The sequence below is a fragment of the Cavia porcellus genome, unplaced genomic scaffold, assembly GCF_034190915.1.
Source record: "Cavia porcellus strain 051 isolate PalLab524CR breed Dunkin Hartley unplaced genomic scaffold, mCavPor4.1 scaffold_1, whole genome shotgun sequence".
Lineage (NCBI taxonomy): Eukaryota > Metazoa > Chordata > Mammalia > Rodentia > Caviidae > Cavia > Cavia porcellus.
Genome location: NW_026947484.1, coordinates 108,157,577 through 108,171,403, shown reverse-complemented (window position 1 = coordinate 108,171,403; position 13,827 = coordinate 108,157,577). Strand labels below are relative to the sequence as shown.

At 44.2% G+C, this 13,827-nt stretch overlaps 1 protein-coding gene across 2 annotated transcripts; it reads right to left on the bottom strand.

The window, feature by feature from the left end:
- Positions 1-373: 373 nt before the first annotated feature.
- Psmd4 (proteasome 26S subunit ubiquitin receptor, non-ATPase 4) lies at positions 374-10,989 on the bottom strand. 2 transcript variants are annotated; one of them, XM_005007785.4, is made up of 10 exons: positions 10,850-10,989; positions 5,351-5,491; positions 3,391-3,505; positions 2,948-3,034; positions 2,647-2,715; positions 2,299-2,514; positions 1,826-1,934; positions 1,525-1,656; positions 1,378-1,445; positions 374-676 (listed from the first exon to the last, which is right to left on the bottom strand). In XM_005007785.4, exons 1-10 carry the CDS (start codon positions 10,873-10,875, stop codon positions 506-508), a joined length of 1,134 nt encoding a protein of 377 aa, XP_005007842.1. In that variant the 5' UTR covers positions 10,876-10,989; the 3' UTR covers positions 374-505. The 2 variants fall into 2 exon arrangements, with proteins under 2 accessions (XP_005007842.1, XP_063109272.1); XM_063253202.1 differs by lacking the exon at positions 5,351-5,491 and having other exon boundaries at positions 10,850-10,890.
- Between the last annotated feature and the right edge of the window lie 2,838 nt (positions 10,990-13,827).

Here is a 13,827-nt window from a genome sequence, read left to right as displayed (position 1 = left end):
ATGCCAGTTCTTCCCTAAGAGTCCCTAAAGGCCAATGCAATTTTGTATTCACTTTTGTGGCAGTGGTGCCTAACACAAAGTGAGCTCTCAAAGTTTTTTTTTTTTTGTACCAGGGATTGAACTCACAACCTCATGCTTACCAGGCAGGTGCTTACGCCACTGAGCTAAATCTCTGGCTCTCAAAATATCTCTTTAATACAAAGTAAAACAGCCCCAGGGTGGCAGTCTGTGAGGACCACCTATCATGAGGAGAGATAAAAGGGAGGGAAGCGGGTCAGATCCGTAGAGCAGCAAGTGAAGACAGAGTACTTAACAGTGAAGGAACTCCACCACACCATGCTCCTCCTGTCTCACACACAAAGAAACTACTGTGTGAACCGAAAAAGGAAAGTACCTTGCTAAACTTTATTGAGGCTGTAAGGGTTACAGAGGACACACCTAACACTGCACCGGCCCGCCCACTCCTCAGTCCCTAGGCAGGCACAGCTACCCTTCCCCTCCAGCCTCACTTCTTATCCTCTTCCTTCTTGTCCTTCTTGCCATCTTTGGATGCCTGGGAGGCCAGGGAGCCCATGGCATTCCGGATGGCTTCGTTGTTAGGATCCACTCCTGGAAGGTTTTCTAGGACACTCTGAAGGAACTCCGGGTCCTGCATCACGTCATAATCATCCTCCTCCTAGAGACAGGCAGGTCAGCTCAGGGCAGGAAGAGGGCGAGACAGGAGCTGCCCTGGCCCAGCCCTGCTCCTCTCCTGACAGTATAAGGCTGGCGTACTTCAGCCAAAGGAAGGAGACCGCACGGCAGTGGGCTGCAGTGCCCAGGGGCATGAAAACTTGCCTTCATTAATGACTGCACTGAGATGCCTGAGAACTCTGCTAACCACACTTAGAGGAAAAACCCAGCAGCCAGCACGTTTAGGTTTCCCACTACCAGACTCTCTTTTGTTCTTTCTTTCCTTTCTTTCTTTTCTTTCCTTCCTTTCTTTCTTTCTTTTCCATTCTTCCTTCCCTTCCCCTTCCCTTTCCTTCCCTTTCCGGAACCAGGAATCCAACTCACGACCTTGCCAGGAAGGCGCTTACATCACTGAGCTAAATCCCCGGCCCTTCCCTTTCCTTTTTCTCAGACCTCTTCTTATTCTTCTGGGGAGATAGTACTCAAGAGTACTGTCCAGACTGGTCCCACTAGTTTCAGAACATTGGGGTGTTGCTCCCTCTCTGGCCACAGTTATTCTGTTCCTTTAGCAAGGTTCGCACACAGGAGGAAGTGTTCCAGCTTCTCATCCTTGAAACCAAGAGGAAGGGCCCCAGGCTGTGGGCCAAGGCTCTGAACATAAGGTGATTTGAGCCTGGTAGGGCAGGGGTCACTGTTGGCCCTCACCTTGGCTGGCTCGGAGGTGTCCATGGCTGAGCTGGCATCCATGTCAGCTGACTCTGCCTGACCAAACTCTGAGGAAAGAAGAGCAGCCTGCTCAGTTCCACTACCCACTTGACCTCTGCCCCACACCACCAAGCCAATCTGGCTCACCTGCTCCCTGCAGGGACATCTGCATGGCATAAGCAATCTGCTCTTCTTCCGTCATACTGCTTAGGTCAGGGAGCCCAGTACGACTGAACTCCTGCTGGCTGATGGTCATCTTCAGCAGGGCATCATCTGAGTCTGGGAAAAGGAGGAAGGGCATCCAAGTAGAACAAGCACCATACCCACACCGTTTCTCCAACCGTGCCTTCCCAGAGTCCCCTGGTGCCCCATGCCCACTGTAGTGCCTTTCCAGCTCCCAGTGTTTGGCACCCTGCTGTCCAAGGACTTCAGATTCCACCTCATTCACCTTCAGTCCCAGTGGTGGCAATCCCAGCTTCGGCTGCAGAGGCTGCAGCTGCCCGCCGGGCCTCCTCCTCCTGCCGCTGTCGCTGCTCTTCCATAGAAACACGAAGGGCCTGGAAAAGCACAGGGCACGATCAGACATCCCCCAGCCTCAGTTCTACGGGTGGCTAGGGAGGCAGCTCAGAGGCTGGGAAAGGGGCAGAGGCTGGCTTATCATGTAGACAAGCTGGAGAGGGACGAAGTAGCATAATAAGAGGGCAGGATACGGGAGAAGCCTCGGGTTTCATCAGGAGAAGAGAGTAAGACAGAGTTTGACACCGGTGCTCCTAGAGAGCAGAGAGAATTATGGGCAAGAGGGAGTGAAACGAGGTCTTGGAAAATGATTAAGGGCTATGGGACTGTTCAGCCCTATCATGTACACAGCAATGGAGGAGAACAAAGGACCCAAGGCTCCACCTGGGGCCCACATTTGCTTACCAAGGCCAGCTCAGGATCAGCACTGGGATCCACTCCAAATTCAAAGTCACTGGCACCAAGCCCCAGCATGGCACCACCCTCGCCAGCCAGAATGGGAGAACTGATGAGCGCATCAGCCAGGCTGGGCCCAGGAGGCACTGTTACCAGATGAGAACCGGTGCCATCTTTGCCATTCAGTGTGTTTACGAAGGCTGTGAGCTTCTCTGTGTTTACCTCCTGGGGGAGGGGAAACATGTAACACACAGTCCCCCCACTGCAGCCCCAACCTACAGCTTTCCTGGTATGTGCCCTCCACTGGGAATGACTGTCCTGTTCACAATTAAACCAATGCCTCCAGTCCTGACTCACCTCTTCTCCAAAATTGATAATGTCAACATTCACTTTTTCTTTCTTAAGGCGCTTAGCCAGTTTCACCAACTGGGAAAAAAGGGAGAAAAAAAATTAAGATACCAATTTCTCGTTCAGGGGAAAGGACACGCCTCATAACAGTACACAAAAATCTGCTGACCTTGCAGGGCCCCAGCAGAAACACTGAATCAATACCCGCCTTTCCCACACAATGGCCCAGCGCCTCAGCTGGGCTGTGTCAAGTGTGAAAGACCACACTTCCTATTCCCAAGAGGCCCCCACATCCACCCTTTGGACTCACATCCTTCTCATTGTCCTCCACGGGGCTCCCCACAAAGGCAATGATGCGCATCTTGTGATTCTTGCCCTGTCTGTGCTTCAGAGCCAGCTAGTGAAGGAGGAGATTTTGCAGAGTCAACCCGAGAAGTTGCCTAGTTCTTTCCTCTGTCACTTGCTCCTTACAGTCCTATGTACTGCATACCTACTAAAGATCCAATCCTCCCTCCCGGTGTGTCTCTCTGGGAACAGGTGGATAGAACCCTCAATTCTAGGGATCTCAATTCTAACATTCATAATTCTCCTGGATCCTGAGATTCATCTCACCATAGCCTTTCTCTCCAAGTAATTCCTACAGGCTCTTCCTGCCCCCTGCTCTGGCTCTAGCTCAGGGTTCCAGAGATGAGTGGTGTTGGAGACAGAGCCTCTGAGGAAGGAGGGACAATCACCGGGACCAGTAGGACTCACGTGGGCCACACGGATGCCAGTGCAGAAGGTGATCTTGCCTTTGGGCTGGACAGTATGCAGCTTAGAGAGGATGCGGCCGGTGTCAGGGGTGAGGGTGGTTAGCACTTCACAGTCACTGGGGCAGGGCAACATTTCAGTGAGTTAGGTCAGCATGAACACCCCACATGTCTGACTCTTGCTTTTTTTTGTTTTTTTTTATTTTAGTTAACTTTTTTGTTGTTGTTTTTGTCTTTTTCATTTTTATCGGTACCAGGGATTGAACCCACGACCGCCTGCTTGCAAGGCAGGTGCTTATGCCGCTGAGCTAAATCCCCAGCCCCTTGCTATTTGTTGATAGGGTCTCACTATCTAAACCTCTTGATCCAGCTCCCAAATACTGGCACTACAGGTATGCACTACTATATCCAGTGAAAAACATTTTTTAATTTCTAATTTTTATTTTTTGCAGTACTTCTGATTAAATCCAGGGCCTTGCACCTGGCAAACACTCTACTACTGAGCTACATCCCTTGCCCTTATTTTTTTTCTTTAGAGACCTTAATATTGTAAACTTTATTCTTCTTTTTAAATTTTATTTATTTTTTTTTTTATCGGTACCAAGGACCGATACTCACGACCACACGCTTGCAAGGCAGGCACTTATGCTGCTGAGCTAAATCCCCAGCCCAACTTTATTCTTCTTAATCAAATACCTAGTGTTTGAGCTGGGCGTGGTGGCTCACACCTGTAATCCCAGCACTTGGTAGGCTGAGGTGGGAGGATCATTGGGAGTTTGAGACTAGCCTGGGCTACAAAGTGAGCTCAAGGCTAGCAGGAACTGCATAGACAGCCTGTCTCAAAAAAAAAAAAAAAAAAAAAAAAAAAAAAGTTATAGCCAGCTGGGACTTACTGAGACTGTCACAAAAAAAAAAAAAAAATTGCTTTTTAAAATTTTTTTTGTCTTTTTCTTTTTTTTAACTGGTACCAGGGATCGAACTCACGACTGCCTGCTTGCAAGGCAGGCGTTTATGCTGCTGAGCTAAATCCCCAGCCCTTGTCTCAAAAAAGACAAAAAAAATCAAATATCTAGTGTTTAATAGCCACCAAGCAGAGAGGATGAGAACATAAGAAAACTACCTTCCCAGGTCTGCCAACCTTTTGCCCTAGCTCCTCTCATCTGGATCTCAGGGTCCTGAGGTTCCTCCACAATAAATGGATGCTCCCACCCTTTCCACGTCTAGACTTATTTTCAGCTAACAGTATGTGTGGTGGGGTGAGGTGATTCACTTGAAGATTATCATTTCTTAAAACATCAACTGGGGTAACAGGACGTGTGATGTATGCCCAGAGGCTCCAATTCAAAAATCTTTTGATTTTTTTTTCCCTCCTTTTTACAGTACTGAGGATTGAACCCAGGGCTTTTTCTATTGTAGATAAATATCTACAGCCAGCCATGACCTTAAAATATACTGTGAGAAAAAAATAAAATACTGTGAGGGCTGAGTATAGCTCAGTGGAAAAGCACATGCCTAGCATGCACAAGGTCCTGGGTTTGTTTCCTAGGAACACAAAAAATTAAATAAATAAAATTAAAAATATACATTATGAAATTTCATCCCAGGAGATTTAGCTTCAAAACTGCACTAAATCAGGGTAACATTAACAAACTGCTATTGGCATTAATATCAAGTTGTGAAGAATGAATCTAGAAAGATATGGGCAAAAGCAGCATCACAGTATGGGTGTGAGGGTGCATGTATGTGATCTCAGCACTCAGGAGGCTGAGGCAGGAAGATGACTGCAAGTCCAAGACCACCCTGGGCTACAAAGTGAGCTCAAGGCCATCTTGAACTGCGTAGCAAAACCCTGGCAAATACAAGGCCCTGAGTTCAACTGCAAGGCACCAAAAAAGACAATGTTTAAAGCAGGTGTGACAAATGTGCCATAGGACAAAACCAGCCCCTCTTCCCATGTCACATACTTGGCCAGTGTGATGAGGCCCACGTTGTTCTCAGGGTTGCTGCGGGTCTTTGAGTGACACACTATGTTGACAGCATCCTGCTGGGCCTGCAGCCGAGTGGGTAGGAAGTCACCATTGCGCATATATTCACTGTTGTCCACACTGTCAAGACAGGGGTGGAGCAAAGAGAAATGTAGGGTCTCCCTGACACCCTTTCCAGTTTTCTTTTGGTCCTTCCTTTCCAGTTCCAGGGCCCTGTTAAGCACCTTTTGTACGAGGTACACTGTGGGAAAGCACAGGGCATATCTTTGTACAAGATAGCATCACCTGCACCATTTTACACACAGTATACAGAGAACAAAAGCCTTGTTTATTTTGTTTTGAATTTTACTTTATTTATTTATTTTTTTGAGACAGAGTCTTGCTGTGTAGTTCAGGCTGGTCTTGAACTTATGGTAATCCTCCTGCCTCAGCCTCCAAACATGCTGGGGTTACAGGGATGTGCCACTACACGTGGATTTAACTTTTTATTAGCATATATGCAGCATAATGATTACAGTCATCGTGGGAAGTTGATACATGCACATAACACTTTTTTTTTTTTTTGTCTTTTTCGTTTTTATCAGTACCAGTGATAGAACTCACGACTGCCTGCTTGCAAGGCAGGTGCTTATGCCGCTGAGCTAAATCCCCAGTCCCAACACATTTCAATTCTTCTTATTTCCCCTTGTTTTTTGAAATAGGGTCTCAATATGTAAGCCTCTAACTCAAAATCCTTCAGGCCCAGCCTCCTAAGCACTAGGACTATAGGTATGTGCTTTTGATAAAATGGGCATGGTGGCACACACCTGTAATCCCAGTACTCAGGAGGCTGAGGCAGGAGAATCCTTGGCAGTTCAAGACCAGCCTGCACTACAAAGCGAGCTCAAGGCCAGCTTGAACTGCACAGTGAGACCTTGTCTCAAAAAGATTAAAAAATATATAAAATAACACCCTCTGAGAGCGAGAAAGTACAATACAATAAACCCCACCACTTGGGAGACTGAGAGAGGAGCACTGCCACAGGTTCAAGGCCACCCTGGACTGCATAATGAGATCCTGTCACAAAACAAAACAAAACAAAACAAAACAAACAAAAATCTGATTAAATGCATTAACAGCTTTAGCAGCTGCACTAAATGACAAAAGTGAGGTTTCAGCCCCAGTAACAAAAAGGAAAAAAAAAAAAGGTTTCACCTATTTAGAATCTCACCTATAGTCCCATCCCTGACACTTCTCACATTCTAGAAAAGACCAGATAATATGAAATATAAGTTCCAGTTTCCCAGAGACCAAAAATCAGGCATCTGAAGTAGTTACATAAGTCTCTGTAGTGGATCAATTCCTTTTTGTTGTTGCTGGTTCTGTAGTACTGAGGATTTAATCCAGGGCTTTCCCACTAAACTAAAGCCCAGACTCTCTTTATTTTGAGGTAGAGTCTTGCTAAATTGCCCCAGCTGGGGCTCGAACCTGGGCTCCTCCTGCCTCAGTCTCCCAGAGCACTAGGATTATGGCATGTACCAGTGGATCAATTCTTGATGACCTCTGAGATCTCTAAATCTCTGACAGTCAGTGATTTTACTTGTGCTAGAAACACTTAAAAAGTAGTGCCCAAATGAGATACCTCATTCCTACTGGCAAGCAAAACATCAACTTGGGGAAAATTTTTTTTCCAGAATGCTTTGTCTGGTAATAAATGCAAACCAAAAACGATAAACAGAGAAATGTAAGAAGCTACTCAATGCCAGGAGTGGCGGCATATGCCTGCAATCTCAGAACTCGGAAGCTGAGGCCAACCGAATTACAGAGCAAGATCTTTTCTAAATAAAATAAAAGGAAGAAAAAACTACTAGAAAACAAGCAGAAAAGGGAATACAGGGCAATGTTTAGGCAGGCTCATATTCTCACCCTGCTACTTTCTAATGCTATAATCCTAGGGAAGGTGCTCAATTTTACTAAGGTTCAGTTACTTTACCTGTAGAGTATGTTTTGTTATACACACTCCTACAGGGTTGTGATGAGGAGTAAACAGAAAATAGTAGTACAGAACCTAACAGTACAAGCATGAAACATAGACTAGTTCTTACAGTAAAAGCCTCAATCACATACCTCTGAACAAACACCACAAAGGAGGTCAAGGGTTGACTCTACTGCCCAAATGAGGTATCATGCAAGTGACACTTTCTTCACTGATGCATATTTACAAATACAGCACACAAAGAAGGAAGACTGAGTAGATGCAGAGTAGGAGACAGCTCTAAGACTAAGGACTGTGGACAAAACCAGCAAATGGCCAAGGGTGGACAAAAATTGTGTTCTGAGTAAGAAAGGGTGTTTGTGAGGTCTATAGAGAACCAACAGTGGAGAATGGCAGCAATTTTCTCTCTAGGAATCATAGCTCATGAGGATCAGGTACTGGTAGGGCAGAAACACGGTGCCTTACACCTGAGTATGCATCGCTAAAAGATATGTTTTAGTTTTTCCGATCGAGTTTGCTATGAATGGAATAATATATGTATCTGCAATAACTTTTGCAAAACAGTATACAAATTCCCCCCCTAAATACACATATCAAAATAAGGGCTGAGGATACTTGTCAACCATTCCATGAAGTCTTCATTTGAAAGGAGAAAATAAGTTGGCTGTAATGACACACACCTGTAGTCCCAGCTAGTAAAGCAGGAGGCTCCCAGGTTCAAGTGCAGCTTAGGCAACTTAATAAGACATCTCTCAACACTTCAAAATAACAAAGAGCTGGAGAGATTGAGGATTTAGTTCAGCGGCATAAGCGCCTGCCTTGCAAGCAGGCAGTCCTGAGTTCGATCCCCGGTACCAATAAAAACAAAAAAGACAAAAAAAAAAAAAAAAAAAACAAAGAGCTGGAGATGAAGACCCTGGGTTCAATTCTCAGTTAACACGGGCTGGGGATTTAGCTCAGAAGCATAAGCGCCTGCCTTGCAAACAGGCAGTCGTGAGTTCGATCCCAGGTACTGATAAAAAGGAAAAAGACCAAAAAAAACACATATGAGTGAATATTAAAAATACCGTAGTATTGGGGGCTGGGGATTTAGCTCAGCGGCATAAGCGCCTGCCTTACAAGCAGGCCTCATGAGTTCGATCCCTGATACCGATAAAAACGAAAAAAGACCAAAAAAAATGAAAAAAAAAAAATACCGTAGTATTCCAGTAGGATTCCTTTAAAAAAAAAAAATTCTCAGTAACGCAAACAAAACAAAAATCTAGGAAGCTGAGACAGGAGACTCTGGTTTTTCTCTTGTGATACTGGGAATTGAATTGAGCACTTCATTCATGATGAACAAGTTGTCTGCTACACCTACATCTCCTGTCCCAGAAGGATCTCTTCAGATAGCACAGTAAGACCTCTCTTTTTAAAAAAGGGGTTGGAGTTGCTAAGGATATAGGTTAGTGGCAGAGTCATTGTCTAACATGTGTGATGCCCTGGGTTCAACCCCAACACAGAGAGCGGGGGAAAATACAAAAAACTACAGGTGACTAGACTTCCTTGGCCAGCAGGTTAAAAGGTAAATCAAACACAGACTAAGGAAGTCAAGTTGTCCTACAGAATTCTGATCCTGGAAAAGTAGGAAGTCCTATGGAACACAGAAGTCATTCTGTTCATGCCACAATGCCACATGGCGGGGGGCACTGGGGATTGAACTCAGGAGCTTCTGCACTGGGCTCAATCCCCTGGCTTTTTTAATTTTATTTTTGAGACAGGGTCTCAATAATCATCACCCAATCTGAGCTGGGCTGGAACCTGCAATCCTTCTGCCTCAGCTTTCCAGTGTGCTGGGTTAAAGTCATCCACCACTCACTAGTTTTTTGTTTGCTTTGTTTTTTAGACAGGGTCTCACTGTGGGGTCCAGGCTGTCTTGAACTCATTATGTAGCCCAGGTTGGCCTCTAACTCTTGGCAATTCTCCTGCCTCAGTCTCCTGAGTACTGGGATTACAGATGTGTGCCATCACATTTGGCTCACAATTTTTTCATTGAGTATTCTCAAGTGCCTTGGCCACTAACATATACACAGTACACAATGTGTTTACAAAACACTACCCCAAATATTTTCTTGTACTATAATCATCAACTTGCTGGTGTATTTCACATATATATTACTGTAATCACCAATTTATAGATATATTTGCTAACATTTTCAAGAACAAACAACTGCTGAATACCAGTAAACACATTCTTTTGGGTTTCAAATCCTGTCCTCTTTCTACCCTTAACATATTCTCTCCCAGAAGTTGCCAGACTTAGCAAATAAAAATGATTCCCAAGACAGGTGTTGTGGTGCATGCCTGTAATCCCAGCACTCAGAAGGCTAACACAGGAAGACTGCTGCCAGTTCAAGGCTAGCCTGGGCTATAAAGTAAGTTCAAGGCCAACCTGAACTGCAAAACAAGACCCTGTCTCAAAATGACCAAAAAAAAAAAAAAGACTCCCAATTAAATCTAAATTTCAGACAAATAACTTTTTAGTGCAATACCTAGAAGATACTTGTATTTTTTAATACTAAGATTATTTATTGTTTACCTGAAAAGCCAATCTAACTGAGCATCCTGTATTTATCAGGGAGTGCTATCCCTTCCCCGCCAAAAAGGAGAAGCCTCTTACGTATATGTGTCTTCTAAATGGTGTTTGGGTAACCTTTTTTTTTTTTTTTGTACTGGAAATCGAACTCAGGACCTCGCACTTGCCAGGCAGGCACTGTACCACCGAGCTATAAATCCCGGACCCTGTGTACTACACTGCATTATCTTTTATGCTCTCATTTAAAAGCTCTCGAAACCCTGCAAAAGTTTGTGTCCTTGGCTTTGAATCAGACTCAGAAACTCAGCTCAAATCTGGGCCTGAAGAGAGCTAGCTCACTGGACAAGCTAGCAAGCTTTGTGCAAGCTAGCCTTGAATTTAAATTCCACCTCCACCACTTAAGCGGCGGTGTGACTGGACAAGTCATTTAAAATCGTCACATTCATCTGTAATATGGAGAGATATTTACCTTAAATGAAGTTTAGGTGAAATAAAGTAAGTAAAGTGCCTGACATACAGAAAACCATTTGTAAGCTGTAACTTTGACAATAATACAGACAAAGGTAATCGAGTTAGAGATCAGAGAATGGGGCAACTTATAATCTCTCTTCCTAACATCTATTTTGAGTCCCTGACTCAGGTTAAAGATAGATCCGGGGCTGGTCTACAGAAGACAGGCTATAATAAAACAAGACAGCAGGGATGGGCTGTTCAATGGCTGTCCACGGGGTAAAGGGTATGGGGATACCAGGGCCGGTCCTCAGCTGGACTCCAGGATGACTCAGGGAGTCGACCCGGCTGCTCCCTCCCGGTCCCAAGGCCTCATCTAGTCTATCGACCTTCCGCCCCCAGCCCAGGCAAGGATGGCCTGGTTCTGGGTAGCCCCTCAACTAGTCCCATTCTTCGCGAGCCCCAAGTAGTTCCTCACCAAACCATAGTACTTTCCAACACCATCTTGCAGTCTTCCTTTCTCCCGACCGGTTCTGTGACTGCCTAACAAGAGTTCCTCCAATTGGTCTGGCAATAAGCACCAATCACAGGCCTCGGCTCCGCACGCTGGTCCTGCCTCCTTTCTGCGCATTGCATTCTGGGAGTTGTAGGCGACAGACAAAATAAAAAACTGCCTGGGAGAGTGAGCGGATAAAAGGGTTATCACCGTAACAACCCTAAAAGAGGCCTAGAGCCTGGCGAGCTCCTGGGTTCAATAATCAGCGCCACAAAAGGAAAGCAAAAACCTATTTGTAAGACAGTTTGTCAGCTTTGAACCACTGACTGAACACCTGATATTGAGGAGTTAATTTTTAGGCTGAGAATAGTATTATATTGTGTGTATGTTTATGTGTGCGAGGACTGGAAGTGACTTAGTGGAAGAGCACTTGCCCAGCATGCACAGGCACTGAGTTCTTGGTCCTCAGCATTGTGTGGGCAGGATGGGGGAGGCGTTGACCTTATCTCTTAAATCATATGTTCAAGTATTTGTGGACAAGAGGATATGATGCCTAGAATTTAACTTAATCCTTTGGAGGTACAGAGAGAAAGTGAGGGGAGACTATAAAGTATAGATGAAACATTGACAGTATTTTTGTTAATAGATGTTGAAGGGTAATGGCAGTTCATCATACTATTCTTTGGTTTTGAAAATTTCCACCATTAAAAACAAAATATGTTTGTTTGGATACTTGGTCGTGCACTACTTGACATGCAAGTACTTGCACTGTTGGTCTAAAGCCCCGACCCAAAACCTGAGTTTTTTTGTTTTTTGTTTTTTTTTTTTTAAATCGGTACGGAGGATGGAACTCAGGACCACCTGCTTTGCAAAGCAGTTGCTTATGCCGCTGAGCTAAATCCCCAGCCCCCAAACCTGAGTTTTTTAGAGCACACACCTGCAATCCCAGCTCTCAGGAACTGACACCAGAGGATCACTGACGGTCACGGCCAGCCAAGACTACCAGGGAGATTGTCTCAAAAAAATATTTTTTTAATAAAAAAGAAAAAAAAAAAAAGCTGGAGTTGGAGATGGGGAGACGAGAAACTGGAATCAGCAAACATATCCTTTATAATTTTTTAGAGTGCATGCCTGTAATCGCAGCACTCGGGTATGAAGTGAGTTTAAGGCCAATCTAAACTACATAGTGAAACCCTGTCTCAAAAAGACAAAACAAAGAAACAAAAAACCAAAAACCTTCTCATTAGGTAGTTCAGGCTGGTCTCAAACTCACAACATTCCTCCAGCCTCAGCCTCAGAGCTAGGACTACAGGTGTGGGCCACCATGCTCGTCACGAATTTTAAAATAATTTTGAAAGATTTGATAATTACCTGATTTTTAATGTCCTTGAAAAACAATGTATTAACTGCTTAGTCTGGACTCTATTTCAACTGGCCTATCTTTGTTTAAAGAATGATCTGACTACTTGAATGTTTTTGAATAACTGAGTGATGTGCTTAAAACATTACATCATTACATGCGTACCTAAAATGTATCAATAAACCTAATTTTAAAAAAATCAGACCAGACGCAGTTAACTTCATTATCCCTTTGTATCTAAATCTAGTGGACTGTACACTTGCTGCCACCCACCACTAGAGGGACCCTTTGACTGCGAAGAGATTTAATCTAAGCTTTGGCAGTTGTAATGCCCCCAAGGGGTAGCAACGACCATTTGGGCTTAAACACATTCAGATCTAATTTCTATTGGGGAAAAACGTTTTCTCTTATCGAGCCTCAGTGAAGGATAAACAGGCAGGCACAGCACTGCATGCCTGTAATCCCAGCAGGCTGCTGAGGTAGGAATTTGAGTCCAGCCCAGTCTATGTGGTGAGAACTTACCTCAAAAAACAAAGACAAAACAAAGAAACAAAACAGAGGGCTGAGCCTGTGGTGAAGTCCAAATCAAAACTGAGTCTCTTCAGTTCCTCTTCCAATCCAATCTTTTTCACACAAGGTTGTTTTTCTCTGAAGCACTTTATGCTCTCTCCCAATTGCCATGACCACTGTTCCCAATCCACGTCGTCACACCTCAAAAATCCATTCTGATGAAACACTGTTAACAGACTGTTTTTTCCAGTTCTGCAGGATCAAATTCAACACCTCACACATGAAGCAAACACTTCCAAACTACACTAGCAGCCCTGAACTATTTTATCATTTTTAAAAAGATTCCATGATTCTCCACTGTCCACAGTTTAACCTGAAAATTTCTTAGCCTACAAGCTGTTTCTGATGTTGCTTCCACCCATACCTCGTCCAATATGCTTACCACCATCTTTTCCAGTTCTCTAAAACAGACCATTTTCATGGTCTTAAGACCTTGTGCTGAAATGAAACTTTTCCCAACACTTTTAGCCTACAGTAACCTCTGACTTCCTTTCACTTTTATATATTGTATCATCCTTTCAAAGAGCATCAATCCTTAGGTTTTTTTTTTTTGTATTGAGAACTGAACCAAAGACTTTGCTCTTGCTGACAGGCGCTATGCTGAATTATATCCCCAGCCATATCACATCTAATTTTTCCTAATGTTTTTGGGTATGTGTTTCCCCCTGGACATTATGAACTCTGAAGCTAATTAATTTTTTTGACCTCCAATTGCCCTGGACATTGCTGCTACATAAATACTTGAAAAAAAATTATCTCATCAGCACAGGGAACAGTGGTTCAGAAAGAAACAGTATTTAGTGAACTTGCTTTTCTAAAGTTTCCCTACTTAGAAATAAACCCATCTCACTCTTCTACTCTCCTACACTCAACCTTGAGGAAAGAAGTCTTCATGATTTAGTGATAATCTGACAGCCATGCACCCAGAAGAATAAAAAGCAGAGAACTTATGGCCACCAATATTGAGCTGGCTTTCCTGTGTTTTCTTCTTAAACTCTATGTTTAAGAAGTAACTCTATGAGAGTAACTC

Excerpts from the sequence above, each read along its gene's own strand:
- Psmd4 (XM_005007785.4), bottom strand. The coding sequence starts at position 10,875 with ATGGTGTTGGAAAGTACTATGGTTTG. Across the intron at positions 3,035-3,390 it reads CTGGCATCCGTGTGGCCCAC|CTGGCTCTGAAGCACAGACA; the intron begins GTGAGTCCTACT and ends CTCCTTCACTAG. Across the intron at positions 677-1,377 it reads ACACCTCCGAGCCAGCCAAG|GAGGAGGATGATTATGACGT; the intron begins GTGAGGGCCAAC and ends GCCTGTCTCTAG.